Genomic DNA, 16452 nt, shown 5'->3' with positions numbered 1-16452 from the left:
AGATGCATGCTTTTGACAATCCCCAACTGCAAGGCCAACATGTTGACTTGGTTTATTTATTTACTGTGTGCAGACAGTGGGCAAGAGCTGGTAGTTCATGTAAATTGAGACTAATGCTGTGGTCACAACAATAATAACAATGTTCCTGGAAAAGCTCAGCAGGTCTGGCAGTATCTGTGAAGAAAAACACAGAGTTAACGTTTCAGGTCTGGTGACCCTTCCTCAGAACTCTAAAGCTGTGGTCGTTGGCTTAAGAGGTTGTAGTGTCCTTCTTGAAAGCAGCTGCACAAGCATTCAGTCACAATTCTTGCAATATCAACAACAGTGAATAACTTGACTCCCTGACCAGGACCTGTTTTCTCAAGTCTCAAATGATCAGTGTTCCAGAAGAGGGCAAAAAAGAACCTGCAGACACTCCAAAGGTCTCCTTGAAAGGCAGAATGATGGAGGAGCTTGCTGAGTAAAACAAGAGATGAGGACAATTTCTTCTCTGAGTGGAGTGGATCTACGGAATCCTTTGCCCTGAGGGTTGTCGAGAATGGGTCATTAAGTACACTTGATGCTGAGATAGACAGATTTTTTAATCATTAAGGGAATCAAGAACTATGAGAAAATGCAGAAGTGGAGCTGAGAATGATCAGATCAGCCATGACCAAATCACTGAATGGCAAGGAGACTTTGATGGGCTCAATGACCCAATTCTGCTCTTCTTAGTTTAGTTAAGTTTAATAATGTCAGGAGATCTCACACCCGTGTTGTGCTCCTCTTGCTCAATGTGGGAGCTCAGGGACAGGGCTGATGTCCCCCACTCCTTCACGTGCAGGAAGCGTGTCCAGCTGCAGCTCTTGTTAGACCGCATGACGGCTCTGGAGCTGCGGATGGACTCACTTTGGAGCATACACGATGCTGAGGGGGTCGTGGATAGCACGTTTAGCAATTTGGTCACACCGCAGATTAGGATTGCTGAGGGAGATAGTGAATGGGTGACCAAAAGGCAGAGGAAGAGCAGGAAGGGAGTGCAGGTGTCCCCTGCGGTCATCTCCCTCCAAAACAGGTATTCCGTTTTGAATACTGTTGGGGGAGATGTCTCACCAGAGGAAGGCAGCAGTAGCCAGGTTCATGGCACCGTGGCTGGCTCTGCTGTACAGAAGGGCAGGAAAAAGAGTGGAAGGGAAATAGTCATTGAGGATTCAATTGTAAGGGGAGTAGATAGGCGGTTCTGCGGTCGAAAACGGGACTCCCGAATGGTATGTTGCTTCCCAGGTGCAGGGGTCAGGGATGTCTCCAATCGGCTGCAGAACATTCTGAAGGGGGAGGGCGAACAGCCAGTTGTCATGGTGCATATAGGCACCAACGATACAGGCAGGAAACGGGATGAGGTCCTACAAGCAGAATTTAGGGAGTTAGGAGCCAAGTTAAAAAGTAGGACCTCAAAGGTAGTAATCTCAGGATTGCTACCAGTGCCACGTGCTAGTCAGTGCAGAAATTAAAGAATAGCCAGGATGAATGTGTGGCTTGAGAGATGGTGTAGGAGGGAGGGGTTCAGATTTTTGGGACATTGGAACTGGTTCTGGGGAAGGTGGGACTATTACAAATTCAACGGTCTACACCTGAACCGGACTGGGACCAATGTCCTTGGGGGTGCTTTTGCTAATGCTGTGGGGGAGGGTTTAAACTAATGTGACAGGGGGATGGGAACCAAATATTGGACAGAAAAGAGGTAGAAATGAAAGCCTGTAGGGAACTAGATAATGGAGTCAGTGTGACTAAAGGGAATAGTAGTCGGGGGGCAGATGATGAACACAAAGGGACAGGTGGTCTGAGGTGCATTTGTTTCAATGCGAGAAGGGTCGTAGACAAGGCAGATGAGCTTAGGCCTTGGATCGGTACCTGGAGGTATGATGTTATTGCTATTACTGAGACTTGGTTGAGGGAAGGGCATGACTGGCAACTAGTTGTCCCAGGATATCGATGCTTCATGTGGGATAGAGAGGGAGGTAAAAGGGGTGGAGGAATTGCAGTAATGGTCAAAGACGATATCACAGCTGCACTGAAGGAGGGCCCCATGGAGGACTCAAGCAATGAGGCAATATGGGCAGGGCTCAGAAATAGGAAGGATGCAGTAACAATGCTGGGGCTGTACTACGGCCTCCCAACAGCGAGCGTGAGATAGAGGTACAAATATGTAAAGAGATAATGGAAAGGTGTAGGAGAAACAGGGTGGTGGTGATGGGAGATTTTAATTTTCCCAACAATGACTGGGATTCACTCAGTGTTAGGGATCAAGATGGAGCAGAATTTGTAAGGTGTGTTCAGGAGGGTTTTCTTGAGCAGTACGTATGTAGTCCAACTCGGTAAAGGGCCGTACTGGACCTGGTGCTGGGGAATGAACCCGGCCAGGTGGTTGATATTACAGTAGGGGACTGCTTTGGAAATAGCGACCACAATTCCGTAAGTTTTACAATACTCATGGACAAGGATAGGAGTGGTCCTAAAGGAAGAGTACTAAACTGTGGGAAGGCCGACTATACCAAGATTTGGCAGGATCTGAGGAATGTAGATCGGGAGAAACTGTTTGAAGGTAAATCCACATTTGATATGTGGGAGGCTTTTAAGGAGAGGTTGATTAGTGTGCAGGAGAGACATGTTCCTGTGAAAATGAGGAATAGAAAAGGCAAGATTAGGGAGCCATGGATGACAGGTGAAATTGTGAGACTAGCCAAGAGAGAAAAGGAAGCATACATGAGGTCTAGGTGACTGAAGACAGACAAAGCTTTGCAAGAATATCTGGAATGTAGAGCGAATCTGAAAAAAGGGATTAAGAGGGCTAAGAGAGGACATGAGATATTGCTGGCAAACATGGTTAAGGAAAATCCCAAAGCCTTTTATTCACATATAAAGAGCAAGAGGGTAACTAGAGAAAGGATTGGCCCACTTAAAGACAAAGAAGGAAAGTTATGCACTGAGTCAGAGAAAATGGGTGACATTCTTAACGAGTACTTTACATCGGTATTCACCAACGAAAGGGACATGACGGATGTTGAGGTTAGGGATAGATGTTTGCTTAGTCTAGGTCAAGTTGACATAAGGAAGGAGGAAGTGTTAGGTATCCTAAAAGATATTACGGTGGATAAGTCCCCAGGTCCGGATGGGATCTATCCCAGGTTGCTGAGGGAAGCGAGAGAGGAAATAGCAGGGGCCCTAACAGATATCTTTGCAGTATCCTTAGACACGGGTGAGGTCCCAGCAGACTGGAGACTTGCTAATGTTGTCCCCTTGTTTAAAAAGGGCAGCAAGGATAATCCAGGTAATTATCGACCAGTGAGCCTGACGTCAGTGGTAGGGAAGCTACTGGAGAAGATACTGTGGGATACGATCTATTCCCATTTGGAAGAAAATGGGCTTATCATTGATAGGCACATGGTTTTGTACAGGGAAGGTCATGTCTTACCAACTTAATAGAATTCTTTGAGGATGTGACAAAGTTGATTGAAGAGGGAAAGGCTGTAGATGTCATATACATGGACTTCAGTAAGGCGTTTGATAAGGTTCCCCATGGCAAGCTGATGGAGAAAGTGAAGTCACATAGGGTCCAGGGTGTGCTAGCTAGATGGATAAAAAAACTGGCTGGGCAACAGGAGACAAAGCGTAGTAGTAGAAGGGAGTTTCTCAAATTGGAGACCTGTAACCAGTGGTGTTCCACAGGGATCTGTGCTGAGACCACTGTTGTTTGTGATAAATGTAAATGATCTGGAGGAAGGTGTAGGTGGTCTGATCAGCAAGTTTGCTGATGACACTAAGATTGGTGGAGTAGCTGATAGTGAAGGGGACTGTCAGAAATTACAGCAGAATATAGATAGACTGGAGAGTTGGACAGATAAATGGCAGATGGAGTTCAATCCGGGCAAATGCGAGGTGATGCATTTTGGAAGATCAAATTCAAGGGCGAACTATACAGTAAATGGAAAAGTCCTAGGGAAAATTGATGAACAGAGAGATCTGGGTGTTCAGGTCCATTGTTCCCTGAAGGTGACAACGCAGGTCAATAGGGTAGTCAAGAAGGCATATGGCATGCTTTCCTTCATTGGGCGGGGTATTGAGTATAACAGTTGGCAGGTCATGTTGCAGTTGTATAGGACTTTGAATATAGGATATAGGACGGTTGAATATTACTGTAAATCACAAAGTAGTGAGGAAACCTAAAAGATTAAGAGATATTGAAGTACTATTTGATGATGGTATTGAGGTTGCTAAAGAGAGTTGTAGTTCCGTATAAAATAGCTGACTTAAGCTACTCTATAAGCACTGATGTAGTCTCGTGAGAGAGGCTGTTGAATAAACTTATGGAAAAGGCACAAGCGAAACTTGACTTGAAACACAGAAACATAGAAAATAGATGCAGGAGTTGTCCATTCAACCCTTCGAGCCTGTTCTACTATTCAATATGATCATGGATGATCATGCAATTTCTTTATCTCATTTCCACTTTCTCTCCATATCCCTTGAACCCTTTAGCCACAAGGGCCACGTCCAGCTGCATCTTGAATATGCGTAACACACTGGCCCCAATGACTTCCTGTAGGGGAGTTTCACAGGCTCACAACTCTCCAAGTGAACAGCTTCTTCCTCATCTCAGTCCTGAATGGCTTACCCCTTGTTCTTAGATTGTGACGCCTAGTTCTGGACTAACATTGGGAACATTCTTCCAACATCTAACCTGACCACTCCCATCAGTATTTTATACGTTTCTCTGAGATCCCCTCTCATTGTTCTAACAAGTACAATCCCAGTCAATCCAGTCTTTCCTCATATGTCATCTTGCCTTCCTGGGAATCAATCTGGTAAACATGATAAGGCTTGGAAATTGGGAGGATTTGCAGTTCGCCCTATCAAGATATTATTTTATGCCTTTAAAAATCTGGTGTTTCTCATCAGAGTGTTCACAAGCATTAATACCATTGAATGATGATAGTAACAGGTGATAAAACATGAATTTGAAGATCACAAGGCACATGAATGTATTTGGCCAATTGACTCTGCTTCATCATTCAATGGCTGGCCTTCAATCCCTCTCACCTGGTCTTCATTGTCTCAAAGTTGCATAGACAATTTGCTCAGCCGACATGTCAAAAGCTAAAAATACAACTAAAAAGATGCACATCTGATTGATAAAGAGTACACAAGCTAAACAAACAGATAATGTCAGATACAAAATCCTAGAAATGTACCAGGGAACTCTACCATTATACGCCATTGGCACCTGATGGTAACAATTGAGTTGCCAAGTATGGGAAAAAGAAGGAAATAGAAACATTCTACATTTTGTACATCTGATAACCAGATTTAGTCTTTTAATAACAAAAGAACAGAAGAGTTGTTATCGATAGAAACAGATAGGAAATGGGTGTGGGACAATTTCTGACTGAAAGGTTAATTTGCCAGTGATGAGTTCAGGGAAATGTGCAAAAACATAAACATCAAGCCAACAGCCTTTTCAACTTTAAGCTGTGTGAAAGGAAGCGAGTTGATCAATGAAATACTCCATAAAACTTTATTGGATTAATCCATCAGATTAAGTTGTTGGCGATCTTGGCACGGGTGATTCATGCAAAGAATTAATTCCAGACTCTGGCAAAATACGGTCCATATCAATTAACCTATGGGCAAAATCCCAAATTGCCTCTGTGCTGTGTGATAGCCTTCTAATTCTACAAAGTGTGAGGGTTTCATTTTTATTTCAGCACACCTGAATGCTTTCTTCGTAGGGCTTTCAGCAAGGCTTGGATTTTGCCGTGGAGTCTTTGTGAAAAGAAACCAAACAGTCGCTTCACCTGATGAAGGGGCCGTGCTCCAAAAGCTTATGATTTGAAACAAAAGGGTCTAGGCCCGAAACGTCAGCTTTTGTGCTCCTAAGATGCTGCTTGGCCTGCTGTGTTCATCCAGCTCTACACTGCGTCATGTTGGAATATAGCCTGGTGTCGTGTGACTTCTGACTGCGATCGTGGGAAACACAGACTTAAACCGTGATGGCTGGGTTAGTAGGTGCAAGTGTGCAATATATAACCCTTGTAAATAAATATTAACATGAGGACAAATTAGCAGAACCAGCTTGCTGTCTACAGGAGAACAAAAATGAGTCAGTGCCTTATCAGAAAATACCATTTAAGCTGACTGTTGCAGGATATGCAATGCAAAAAGAACTGAGGAATTGTAAACAGACATTCAAAAAAATTGAGTTTTAAACCAAGAATTCAAAACATTCATTTAGTGGAGAATGAATTGCAAAACAACACGATTTATTGAGGATAAATTGATCTCCTTCCATATCATTTATTTGCCAACACTCTTTAAAAAGGCTGCAACATCTTTGCTAATAATTACCATCATAATGTCTTACATTGTCAATGCTGTGATACATTGTAAAGGAATGGTTACAATAAAGAAAGGAAATGTTTATTAAATTGCATATTGAGTAGGATTCGAGAGTGACTGGCTCTTTACCAAGAGCTGAAAACTGGGAAAACGGCTTAAGTTTTTCTGAAATATCACAAAAATATGTGCATCAGGAAATGTTGTAATAACTTAATAGATTGGCTTGTGTCAAAGCGATACTTACAAGCCAGCAAAGTACACATTGTCCAGGACTTTTACGGTCAACAGTGTAGAAAACAGAGATAGTAGGAACTGCCGATGCTGGAAAATCTGAGATAACAAGGTGTAGAGCTGGATGAACACAGCAGGCCAAGCAGCATCAGAGGAGCGGGAAGGCTGACGTTTCAGGTCAAGACCCTTCTTCAAAAATGGGGGAGGGGAAGGGTTTTCCAAAACAAATAGGGAGACAGGGGGAGGCAGATGGAAGATGGATAGAGAAGACAGGTGGAGAGGAGACACACAGATCTAAGAGGCGGGGTTGGAGCCAGTAAATGTGAATGTCGGTGGGGAGTTAGGGAGGGGATAGGTCAGTCCAGGGAGGACGGGCAGGTCAAGGAGGTGGGATGAGGTTAGTGGGTAGGAGATGGGGGTGGGGGTTTGGGTAGGAGGAATGATGTCAGAGGTAGTTTCTTTACTCAGAGAGTAGTAAGGGAATGGAATGCTTTGCCTGCAACAGTAGTAGATTCGCCAACTTTAGGTACATTTAAGTCGTCATTGGACAATCATATGGACATACATGGAATAGTGTAGGTTAGATAGGCTTGAGATCGGTATGACAGGTCGGCACAACATCGAGGGCTGAAGGGCCTGTACTGTGCTGTAATGTTCTATGTAATCTATGTCATGGTTAGGGAGGCGGGGACAAACTGGGCTGGTTTTGGGATGTGGTCAGGGAAGGGGAGATTTTGAAGCTTGTGAAGTCCGCATTGATAGCCTTGGGCTACAGGGTTCCCAGGCGAAATATGAGATGCCGTTCCTGTAGCTTTTGGGTGGCATCACTGTGGTACTGCAGGAGGCCCAGGATGGACATGTCATCCAAGGAGTGAGAGGGGGAGGTGAAATGGTTCGTGACTGGGAGGTGCAGTTGTTTATTGCAAACCGAGCGTAGGGGTTCCACCATCGGTCCCCAGGCCTCCCCTTGGTTTCTCCGATGTAGAGGAGGCCACAATGGGAACAGCACATATAGTATACCACATTAGCACATGTGCAGGTGAACAGCTGTTTGATGTGGAAGGTCTTCTTGGGGCCTGGGATGGGCTGAGGGGGGAGGTGTAGCACTTCCTGCCGGGAGTGGTGGGGCTGGAGGGGCATGTGGAGTGGACAAGGGAGTCATGGAGAGATTGGTCCTTCCAGAAAGCAGATAAGGGAGAATGCCTTTGATAGTGGGGTCGGATTGCAGACGGTGGAAGGGTTGGAGGATGATGTATTGGATTCGGAGGTTGGTGGGGTGGTACGTGAGGACAAGGGGGATTTTGCTTGGGTTGTTATTGCAGGGACAGGGTGTGAGTGATGATTTGCAGGAAGTGCGAGAGACATGGTCGAGGGCGTTCTTGACCACCGTGCAGGGGAAGTTGTGGTCCTTGAAAAATGAGGACATCGGGGAAGTCCGGGCGTGGAATGCCTCATCTCAAGAGCAGATATGGTGGAGGCGAAGGAGTTGGGAACAGGGGGTGGCATTTTAGCAGGAAGGTGGGTCAGAGGGCATGTATTCGAGGTAACTGTGGGAGTCGGTAGGCTTGAAATGGATATCGGTTTCCAGGTGTTTGCCAGAGATGAAGACAGATAGGTCCAGAAAGGTGAGAGAAGTATCAGACATGGTCCAGGTGAACTTGAGGTTGGGGTGGAACGAGTTAGTGAAGTGGATGAACTGTTCAAGCTCCTCGTGGGAGCATGAGGCGGCACCGATACAGTCATCAATGTAACCGAGGAAGAGGTGGGGTTTAGGGCCAGTGTAGCTATGGAAGAGGGATTGTTCCATGTAACCTACAAAGAGGCAGGCATAGCTTGGACCCATGCGGGTACCCATGGCCTCCCCCTTTGTCTGTAGGAAGTGGGAAGAATTGAAACAGAAGTTGTTTAGGGTGAGGACGAGTTTGGCTGAGCAGATGAGGGTGTCAGCAGAGGGGGACTGGTCAGGCCTGCGGACAGGAAGAAGCAGAGGGCCTTTAGGCCATCTGCATGGGGAATGCAGCTGTATAAGGACTGGACGTTCCTGGTAAAGATGAGGTGTTGGAGACCAGGGAATCGGAAGTTTTGGAGGAGATGGAGAGCATGTCACAGACATAGGTAGGGAGTTCCTGGACCAAAGGAGAGAAAATGGAGTCGTGATAGGTGGAGATAAGTTGAGTGGAGCAGGAGCAGGGGGAGACAATGATTCAACAAGGACAGTCAGGTTTGTGGATTTTGAGAAGGAGATACAAACGGGCGGTGTTGGATTGGGGAATGAAGAGGCTAGAGGCTGTGGGTGGGAGGTCATCTTAAGTGATGAGGTTATGGATGGTATGGGTTCTGATGGTTTGGTGGTCAGAGGTGGAATCATGATCAAGGAGGTGGTAGGAGGTGGTGCTGGAGAGTTGGCACCTGACATTGGCAATGTAGAGGTCAGTGTGCCATACTACAACTGTGCCTCCCTTGTCCGTGCGTTCTATGTTGAGGTTGGGATTGGAGCGGAGGGCTGCACATTCTGTTAGGGAGAGGTTGGAGCAGGTGAGGGGGTGGAGAGGCTAAGGCAATCAATGTCTTGACGGCAGTTGGAGATGAAGAGGTCAAGACAGGGCAGGAGGCCTTGGCGTGATGTCCAGGAGAAGGGGGTGTGTTGGAGGCGGGAGAAGGGGTCAGTGGAGGGAAAGTTAGGCTCACGGTTAAAGAAGTACATGCAGAGTTGGAGCCGGCAGAAAAACGGCTCAATGTCCAAATGAGAGTTGTATTTGTTGGTGTTTGGGTGGAGGGGGACAAAGATGAGCCCTTTACTCAGGATTAACCGTTCGTCCTCAGTCAGGGGGAGGTCTGGGGGAATGGTGAAGACCCGGCAGGGCTGGGTGCTACAGTCTCCTCTGGAGCTGCTGGCTGTGGAGGTGGTGGGCGGAGTGACGTGGCAGTGGGCAGAGAGATGTCAGCGGTGGGCGGAGTCATGTCGGCGGTGGGCAGAGAGATGTCGGCGGTGTGCAGAGAGACGTCAGAGGTTGGTGGAGTGATGTCGGTGGTGGGCAGAGTAATGTCGGCGGTGGGCAGGGTGATGTCGGCGGTGGGCGGAGAGATGTCAGCAGGGTGTGGAGAGACGTCGGCGGTGGGCGGAGTGATGTCGGCGGGGTGCAGACAGACATCAGCGGTGGGTGGAGTGATGTCGGCGGTGGACAGAGAGATGTCGGTGGGGTGTGGAGAGACGTCAGCGGTGGGCGAAGAGACGTCAGCGGTGGGCGGAGTGATGTCGGCGGGGTGCGGAGAGACGTCAGCGGTGGGCGGAGTGATGTCAGTGATGAGCAGAGAGATGATGGAGTTGGGCAGAGAGACGTCGGCAGTGGGCAGAGTGATGTCGGTAGTGGGCGGAGAGATGTCGGTGGTGGACGGGGAGATGTCGGCGGTGGGCGGAAAGATGTCGGTGGTTGGTGGAGAGATGTCGGCAGTGGGCGGAGTGATATCGGCGGGGTGCGGAGAGACGTCAGCGGTGGGCGGAGTGATGTCGGTGATGGGCAGAGAGATGATGGAGTTGGGCAGAGAGACGTCGGCGGTGGGCGGAGTGATGTCGGCGGGGTGCGGAGAGACGTCAGCGGTGGGCGGAGTGATGTTGGTGATGGGCAGAGAGATGATGGAGTTGGGCAGAGAGACGTCGGCAGTGGGCGGAGTGATGTCGGTAGTGGGTGCAGAGATGTCAATGGTGGGCGGAACGACGTCAGAGGTGGGCGGAGAGATGTCGGCGGTGGGCGTTGAGATGTCAGTGGTTGGCGGAGAGATGTCGGCGGTGGGCGGAGAGATGTCGGTGGTGGACGGGGAGATGTTGGCGGTGGGCGGAAAGATGTCGGTGGTTGGCGGAGAGATGTCGGCAGGGTGTGGAGAGACGTCGGCGGTGGGTGGAGTGATGTCGGCGGGGTGTGGAGAGACGTCGGCGGTGGGCGGAGAGATGTCGGTGTTCGGCGGAGAGATGGCGGGGTGTGGAGAGACGTCGGCGGTGGGCGGAGAGACATCAGCCGTAGGCGGAGCAACGTGGGCCAGTAGATTTTGGATGTTAGTGCCAGCGGCATCCTCAAAGTCTGCGTTGGGCTCAGAAACGGAGGTAGTGGTATCAGCAGCGGTGTCGATGGCATTGGCTATACCGGAAGTGGCGTACCCGGCGGTGGCAGATGTGATGTCATACATGGAAACCAGTGGCGCTCCGAAGGTGGCCACTTGGCCAATGGCGGTGGGCATATGTTGAGAAAGCTCCTGGGTAGGGTGGCAGGCACCAGTAAGTTTAAAGTACTTTTGGTTTTTAGTGTCCAATAAAGCCGAGTAGAATTGTGAGTTCAGGTTGTGGATCTTACGAAGGGTTAAAAGCAGGGGAGGTCCTTTGCAGGTCTGGGAGAGGGAGGCTCTGAGCTGGGGTAGGTTGAATTGTAGCATCTGGAGATGCCGGCGCATTGCAGCGAGTGTGTGTTTCAGGAGTCACAGGGAGAAATGCTTCTGTAAGCTATCAATGTTCTGAATGTAGCAGTAGTCCTGGTTAGGGCCAAATTGGGAAGGCTTAAATGTAGACTGTAGTCCATTGGGGATGATCTAGTTCCAGAGGCAGGTACTCAGAAAGGTGCTGTGGTTGTAGTACCTGGTTTGCTTTAGGGAGGGTCAAGCAGTTTCAGGGTTAAAGAGATCACAAGAGGGTTGCAGTGGGAGAGGGATACACTGAGGTGTTTCCAGAGGGCGGAGGGTAACATTTTTAAGGTGGGCATCCTTAGAAGAGGCTTCGCAGTAGGGTTAAAATTGTCACACAGAGAGTAGAAACTGCCGAAGCTGGAGAATCAAAGTAACGTGGTGTGGAGCTGGATGAATGCAGCAGGACAAGCAGCATCAGAGGAGCAGGAAAGCTGACATTTCAGGTCGAGACCCTTCTTCAGAAATGGGAGAGGGGAAGGAGATTCTGAAATAAATAGGGAGAGGGGGGAGGCGGATAGAAGATGGATAAAGGAGAAGATAGGTGGAGGGAAGACAGACAGACAATAGACAATAGGTGTAGGAGTAGGCCATTCGGCCCTTCGAGCCAGCACCACCATTCATTATGATCATGGCTGATCATCCACAATCAGTATCCTGTTCCTGCCTTATCCCCATAACCCTTGATTCCACTATCTTTAAGAGCTCTATCTATCTCTTTCTTGAAACTATCCAGAGACTTGGCCTCGACTGCCTTCTGGGGCAGAGCATTCCATATATCCACCACTCTCTGGGTGAAGAAGTTTTTCCTCAACTCTGTTCTAAATGGCCTACCTCTTATTTTTAAACTGTGTCCTCTGGTTCTGGACTCCCCATCAACGGAAACATACCTCCTGCCTCCAGACTGTCCAATCCCTTCATAATCTCATACGTCTCAATCAGATCCCGTCTCATCCTTCTAAACTCAAGAGTATACAAGCCCAGTCGCTCCAATCTTTCAACATATGATAGTCCCGCCATTCCGGGAATTGACCTACGCTGCACTGCCTCAATAGCCAGAATGTCCTTCCTCAAATTTGGAGACCAAAACTGCACACAATACTCCAGGTGCAGTCTCACCAGGGCCCTGTACAGCTGCAGAAGGACCTCTTTGCTCCTATACTCAATTCCTATTGTGATGAAGGCCAGCATGCTATTAGCTTTCTTCACTACCTGCTGTACCTGCATGCTTGCTTTCATTGACTGGTGTACAAGAACACCCAGATCTCGTTGAACTTCCCCTTTACCTAACTTGGCTCCATTGAGACAGTAATCTGCCTTCCTGTTCTTGCCACCAAAGTGGATAACCACACATTTATCCACATTAAACTGCATCTGCCATGCATCCGTCCACTCACCTAGCCTGTCCAAGTCACCCCGGATTCTCATAACATCTTCCTCACATTTCACTCTGCCACCCAGCTTTGTGTCATCAGCAAATTTGCTAATGTTACTTTTAATGCCTTCGTCTATATCATTAATACATATTGTAAACAGCTGCGGTCCCAGCACCGAACTTTGTGGAATGCCACTGGTCACTGCCTGCCATTCCTAAACGGATCCGTTTATCACTACTCTTTGCTTCCTGTCAGCCAGCCAATTTTCAATCCAACTCAGTATTTTGCCCCCAGTACCATGTGCCCTAATTTTGCTCACTAATCTCCTATGTGGGACTTTATCAAAGGCTTTCTGAAAGTCCAGGTACACCACATCCACTGGTTCTCCCTTGTCCATCTTCATAGATACATCCTCAAAAAATTCCAGAAGATTAGTAAAGAGGCGGGGTTAGAGCCAGTAAAGGTGAGGGTAGGTGGGGAGTTAGGGAGGGGATAGGTCAGTCCAAGGAGGATTGACAGGTCAAGGAGGAGGGATGAGGTTAGTGGGTAGGAGATGGGGGTGGGGCTTGAGGTGAGAGGAATGGTTAGGGAGGCGGGCACGAGCTGGGCTGGTTTTGGGATGCGGTCGGGGGAGGGGAGATTTTGAAGCTTGTGAAGTCCACATTGATACTATTGGGTTCCCAAGAAAAATATGAGATGCTGTTCCTGCAGCTTTCGGGTGGCATCGTTGTGGCACTGCAGGAGGCTGAGGATGGGCATGTCATCCAAGGAGTGGGAGGGGGAGTTGAAATGGTTTGTGACTGGGACGTGCAGTTGTTTGGTGCAAACTGAGCAAAGGTGTTCCGCCAAGTGGTCCCAAAACCTCCACTTGGTTTCTCCAATGTAGAGGAGGCCACAATGGGAACAGCACATATAGTATACCACATTAGCACATGTGCAGGTGAATATCTGTTTGATGTGGAAGGTCTTCTTAGGGCCTGGGATAGGGTGAGGTGAGGGGCAGGTGTAGCACTTGCTCCGGTTATAGGCAGAACTGCCGGGTGCGGTGGGGCTGGAGGGGAGTGTGGAGCGGACAAGGGAGTCCCGGAGAGAGTGGTCCCACATGAAAGCAGATAAGGGTGGGGAGGGAAAAATGCCTTTTGTGGTGGGGTCAGATTGCAGATGGCGGAAGTGTCGGAGGATGATGTGTTGGATTCGGAGGTTGGTGGGGTGGTACGTGAGGATGAGGGGGATTCTGTTTACACTGTGATTGTGGCAGGGGGCTGTGAGGGATGAGTTGCAGGAAATGTGGAAGACACGATCGAGGGCGTTCTCGACCACTGTGGGGGGGATGGTGCGGATCTTGAAAAACGAGGACATCTGAGATGTACGGGATTGGAATGCCTCATCCTGGGAGCAGATGTAGCAGAGGCAAAGGAATTAGGAATAGGGGATGGCCTTTTTGCGGGAAGGTGGGTGACAGGAGGCATATTCTTGGAAGCTGTGGGAGTCGGTGGGCTTGAACCAACCTCCGAATCCAACTCATTATCCTCTGACATTTCTGCCTTCTACAATCCGACCCCACCATCAAAGACATTTTTCCATCCCCACCCTTATCTGCTTTCCGGAGAGACCACTCTCTCCATGACTCCCTTGCCTGCTCCACACACCCCTCCAGCCCCACCACACCTGGCATTTTTCCCTGCAACCACAGGAAGTGCTACACTTGTCCCTACACCTTCCCCCTCAACCCCATCCCAGGCCCCAAGATGACCTTCCACATCAAGTAGATGTTCACCTGCACATCTGCCAATGTGGTATACTGTATCCACTGTACCCGTTGTGGCCTTCTCTACATTGGGGAAACCAAGCGGAGGCTTTGGGACCGCTTTGCGGAAACCTTCACTCAGTTTGCAACAAACAACTGCACCTCCCAGTTGCAAACCATTTCAACTCCCCCTCCCACTCCTTGGACGACATGCCCATCCTGGGCCTCCTGCAGTGCCACAATGATGCCACCCGAAAGCTGCAGGAACAGCATCTCATATTTTTCTTGGGAACCCTGCAGCCCAATGGTATCAAGGTGGACTTCACAAGCTTCAAAATCTCCCCTCCCCGACCGCATCCCAAAACCAGCCCAGCTCATCCCTGCCTCCCTAACCATTCCTCCCACCTCAAGCCCCACCCCCATCTCCTACCCACTAACCTCATCCCGCCTCCTTGACCTGTCTGCCCTCCCTGGACCAACCTATCCCCTCCCTAACTCCCCACTTACATTCACCTTTTCTGGCTCCATCCCCACCTCTTTGACCCGTCTGTCTCCTCTCACCCTATCTCTTTCTTTATCCATCTTCTATCCACCTCCCCCTGTCTCCCTATTTATTTCAGAATCCCCTTCCCCTCCCCCATTTCTGAAGAAGGGTCTTGAACTGAAACATCAGCCTTCCTGCTCCTCTGATGCTGGTTGGCCTGCTGTGTTCATCCAGTTTCAGTGTTATCTAGTGTAGAAAACATCCTCTCTTTCTTACACTTAGAGCTGACTACAAATCTATGTGCCGCTACATACTGTCAATGACAACTGTTCCAGTTCACAGCTCACTCCTGTGGAACACATAAGCTAACCAACATTGGCATCATACTTTGACTGATTAGACTGAAGCATCCTCAGTAAATACATGCAGAAATTAAACCTAAAAGCATTAATTATGGGCTAGACCATCTACCAAAAGCCTGATAGAGATGGGGCAGCCCAGTGGCTCAGCAGTTAGCACTGCAACCCCATAGTCCCAGGGACCTGAGTTCCATTCCAATCATGGTGACTATCTGTGTGGAGTTTGTACATTCTCCCTGTGTCAGTGCACATTTTCTCTCACAGTCCAAAGATGTGCAGGTTAGGTGGATTAGCCATGCTATCTGCAGTGGAATGGGTCTGGTTTGGAATCTCTTCAGAGGGTCAGTGTGGACTCAATGGGCCAAATAGTGTGTTTCTGCACTGTAGGGAGTCTATGTTCTATGATTCCATGGTAAGATAGGATGGAGAATGTGAAAAAGCAGAGATTTTTTTTAAGAAAAAAGTTTCATTAAATCACCAACAATTCAATTTTAAAGAAGAGAGAAGCCACACTTGAAAATGTACAGTTTCAGCGCTGAAGAGGCTGAATGCTAAATAATTAGTGCTGATCACATGAATAGAATTGCACGACGTTTTCTGTTATATTTCGGGGTAACCAGTAGTAAGCACTGAAATATTGAATCAGCATTCGGCAGTGAGAGTCGGGAGAGAGTGCGAGGGGATTGCTGGGAAGATGAGCTTTTCATTTTAAAAGACCTACCTTGGGGAAACAGCGGCTTCCATTTTTGTAGCAGCGGGAGTGGGAGCGGTGAGACCGAGGACCAGGGGGCTGCTGGGAAGGTAAGTTCTTCATTTTGGCAGCCGAGCTGAATGGGAGCAGTGGAACTGCACTCTGGGAAGGTGAGTAAACTGATATATTTTGGCAGTGGCTAAACCCAAGACACACGACACGTGTAGTGTCTCCCACCCACCCTCCTCCACTGAAAAGACTCTGTGGTGTGTTGATAAGGTAAGATTTTCTTTTTTTTAATCATGTGCTGGTAACTAGAGTGATTTGGTAAAAATGTTTTCATTTCATTTCTCTATTATTTGATATTATAGTAGGAATAAGACGAGCTTAAGAGTAAAAATGGCAGGAGACCTCAGACTCGTGTTGTGCTTCTCTTGCTCAATGTGGGAGCTCAGGGACGCAGCTGATGTCATGCAGGAGGTGTGTCCAGCTGCAGCTCTTGTTAGACTGCATGTCGGCTCTGGAGCTGCAGATGGACTCACTTGAGAGCATCCGCGACGCTGAGGAAGTTGTGGATAGCACATTCATCAGATTGGTCACACCGCAGATTAGGATCGCTGAAGAAGAAAGGGAATGGGTGACCAAAAGGCAGAGAAAGGGCAGGAAGGCAGTGCAGGTGTCCCCACAGTCATCTCCCCCCAAAACAAGTAAACCGTTTTGGATACTGTTGGGGGAGTTGGCTC

The 16452-nt window shown here is 48.4% G+C and overlaps 1 protein-coding gene across 2 annotated transcripts in view; it reads right to left on the bottom strand.

Moving 5' to 3' along the window:
* LOC125457908 (glutathione hydrolase-like YwrD proenzyme) overlaps positions 1 to 16452 on the bottom strand; it is a 108374-nt gene that overhangs the window by 28927 nt on the left and 62995 nt on the right. The window contains exon 12 of one of the 2 annotated variants that reach the window (XM_059651213.1): positions 5607 to 6065. The exons of the other annotated variant lie outside the window; for it this stretch is intronic. Within the exon in view, the coding sequence (XP_059507196.1) occupies positions 5956 to 6065 (110 nt within the window). The 3' untranslated portion in view covers positions 5607 to 5955. Of the gene's footprint in view, positions 1 to 5606; positions 6066 to 16452 lie in introns of those variants that run through there. 2 annotated transcript variants of the gene reach the window in all.

The sequence above is a fragment of the Stegostoma tigrinum genome, chromosome 14, assembly GCF_030684315.1.
Source record: "Stegostoma tigrinum isolate sSteTig4 chromosome 14, sSteTig4.hap1, whole genome shotgun sequence".
Classification (NCBI taxonomy): domain Eukaryota; kingdom Metazoa; phylum Chordata; class Chondrichthyes; order Orectolobiformes; family Stegostomatidae; genus Stegostoma; species Stegostoma tigrinum.
The sequence above is the reverse complement of the archived record's forward strand: the minus strand, read 5'-3'. Positions and strand labels throughout refer to the sequence as shown.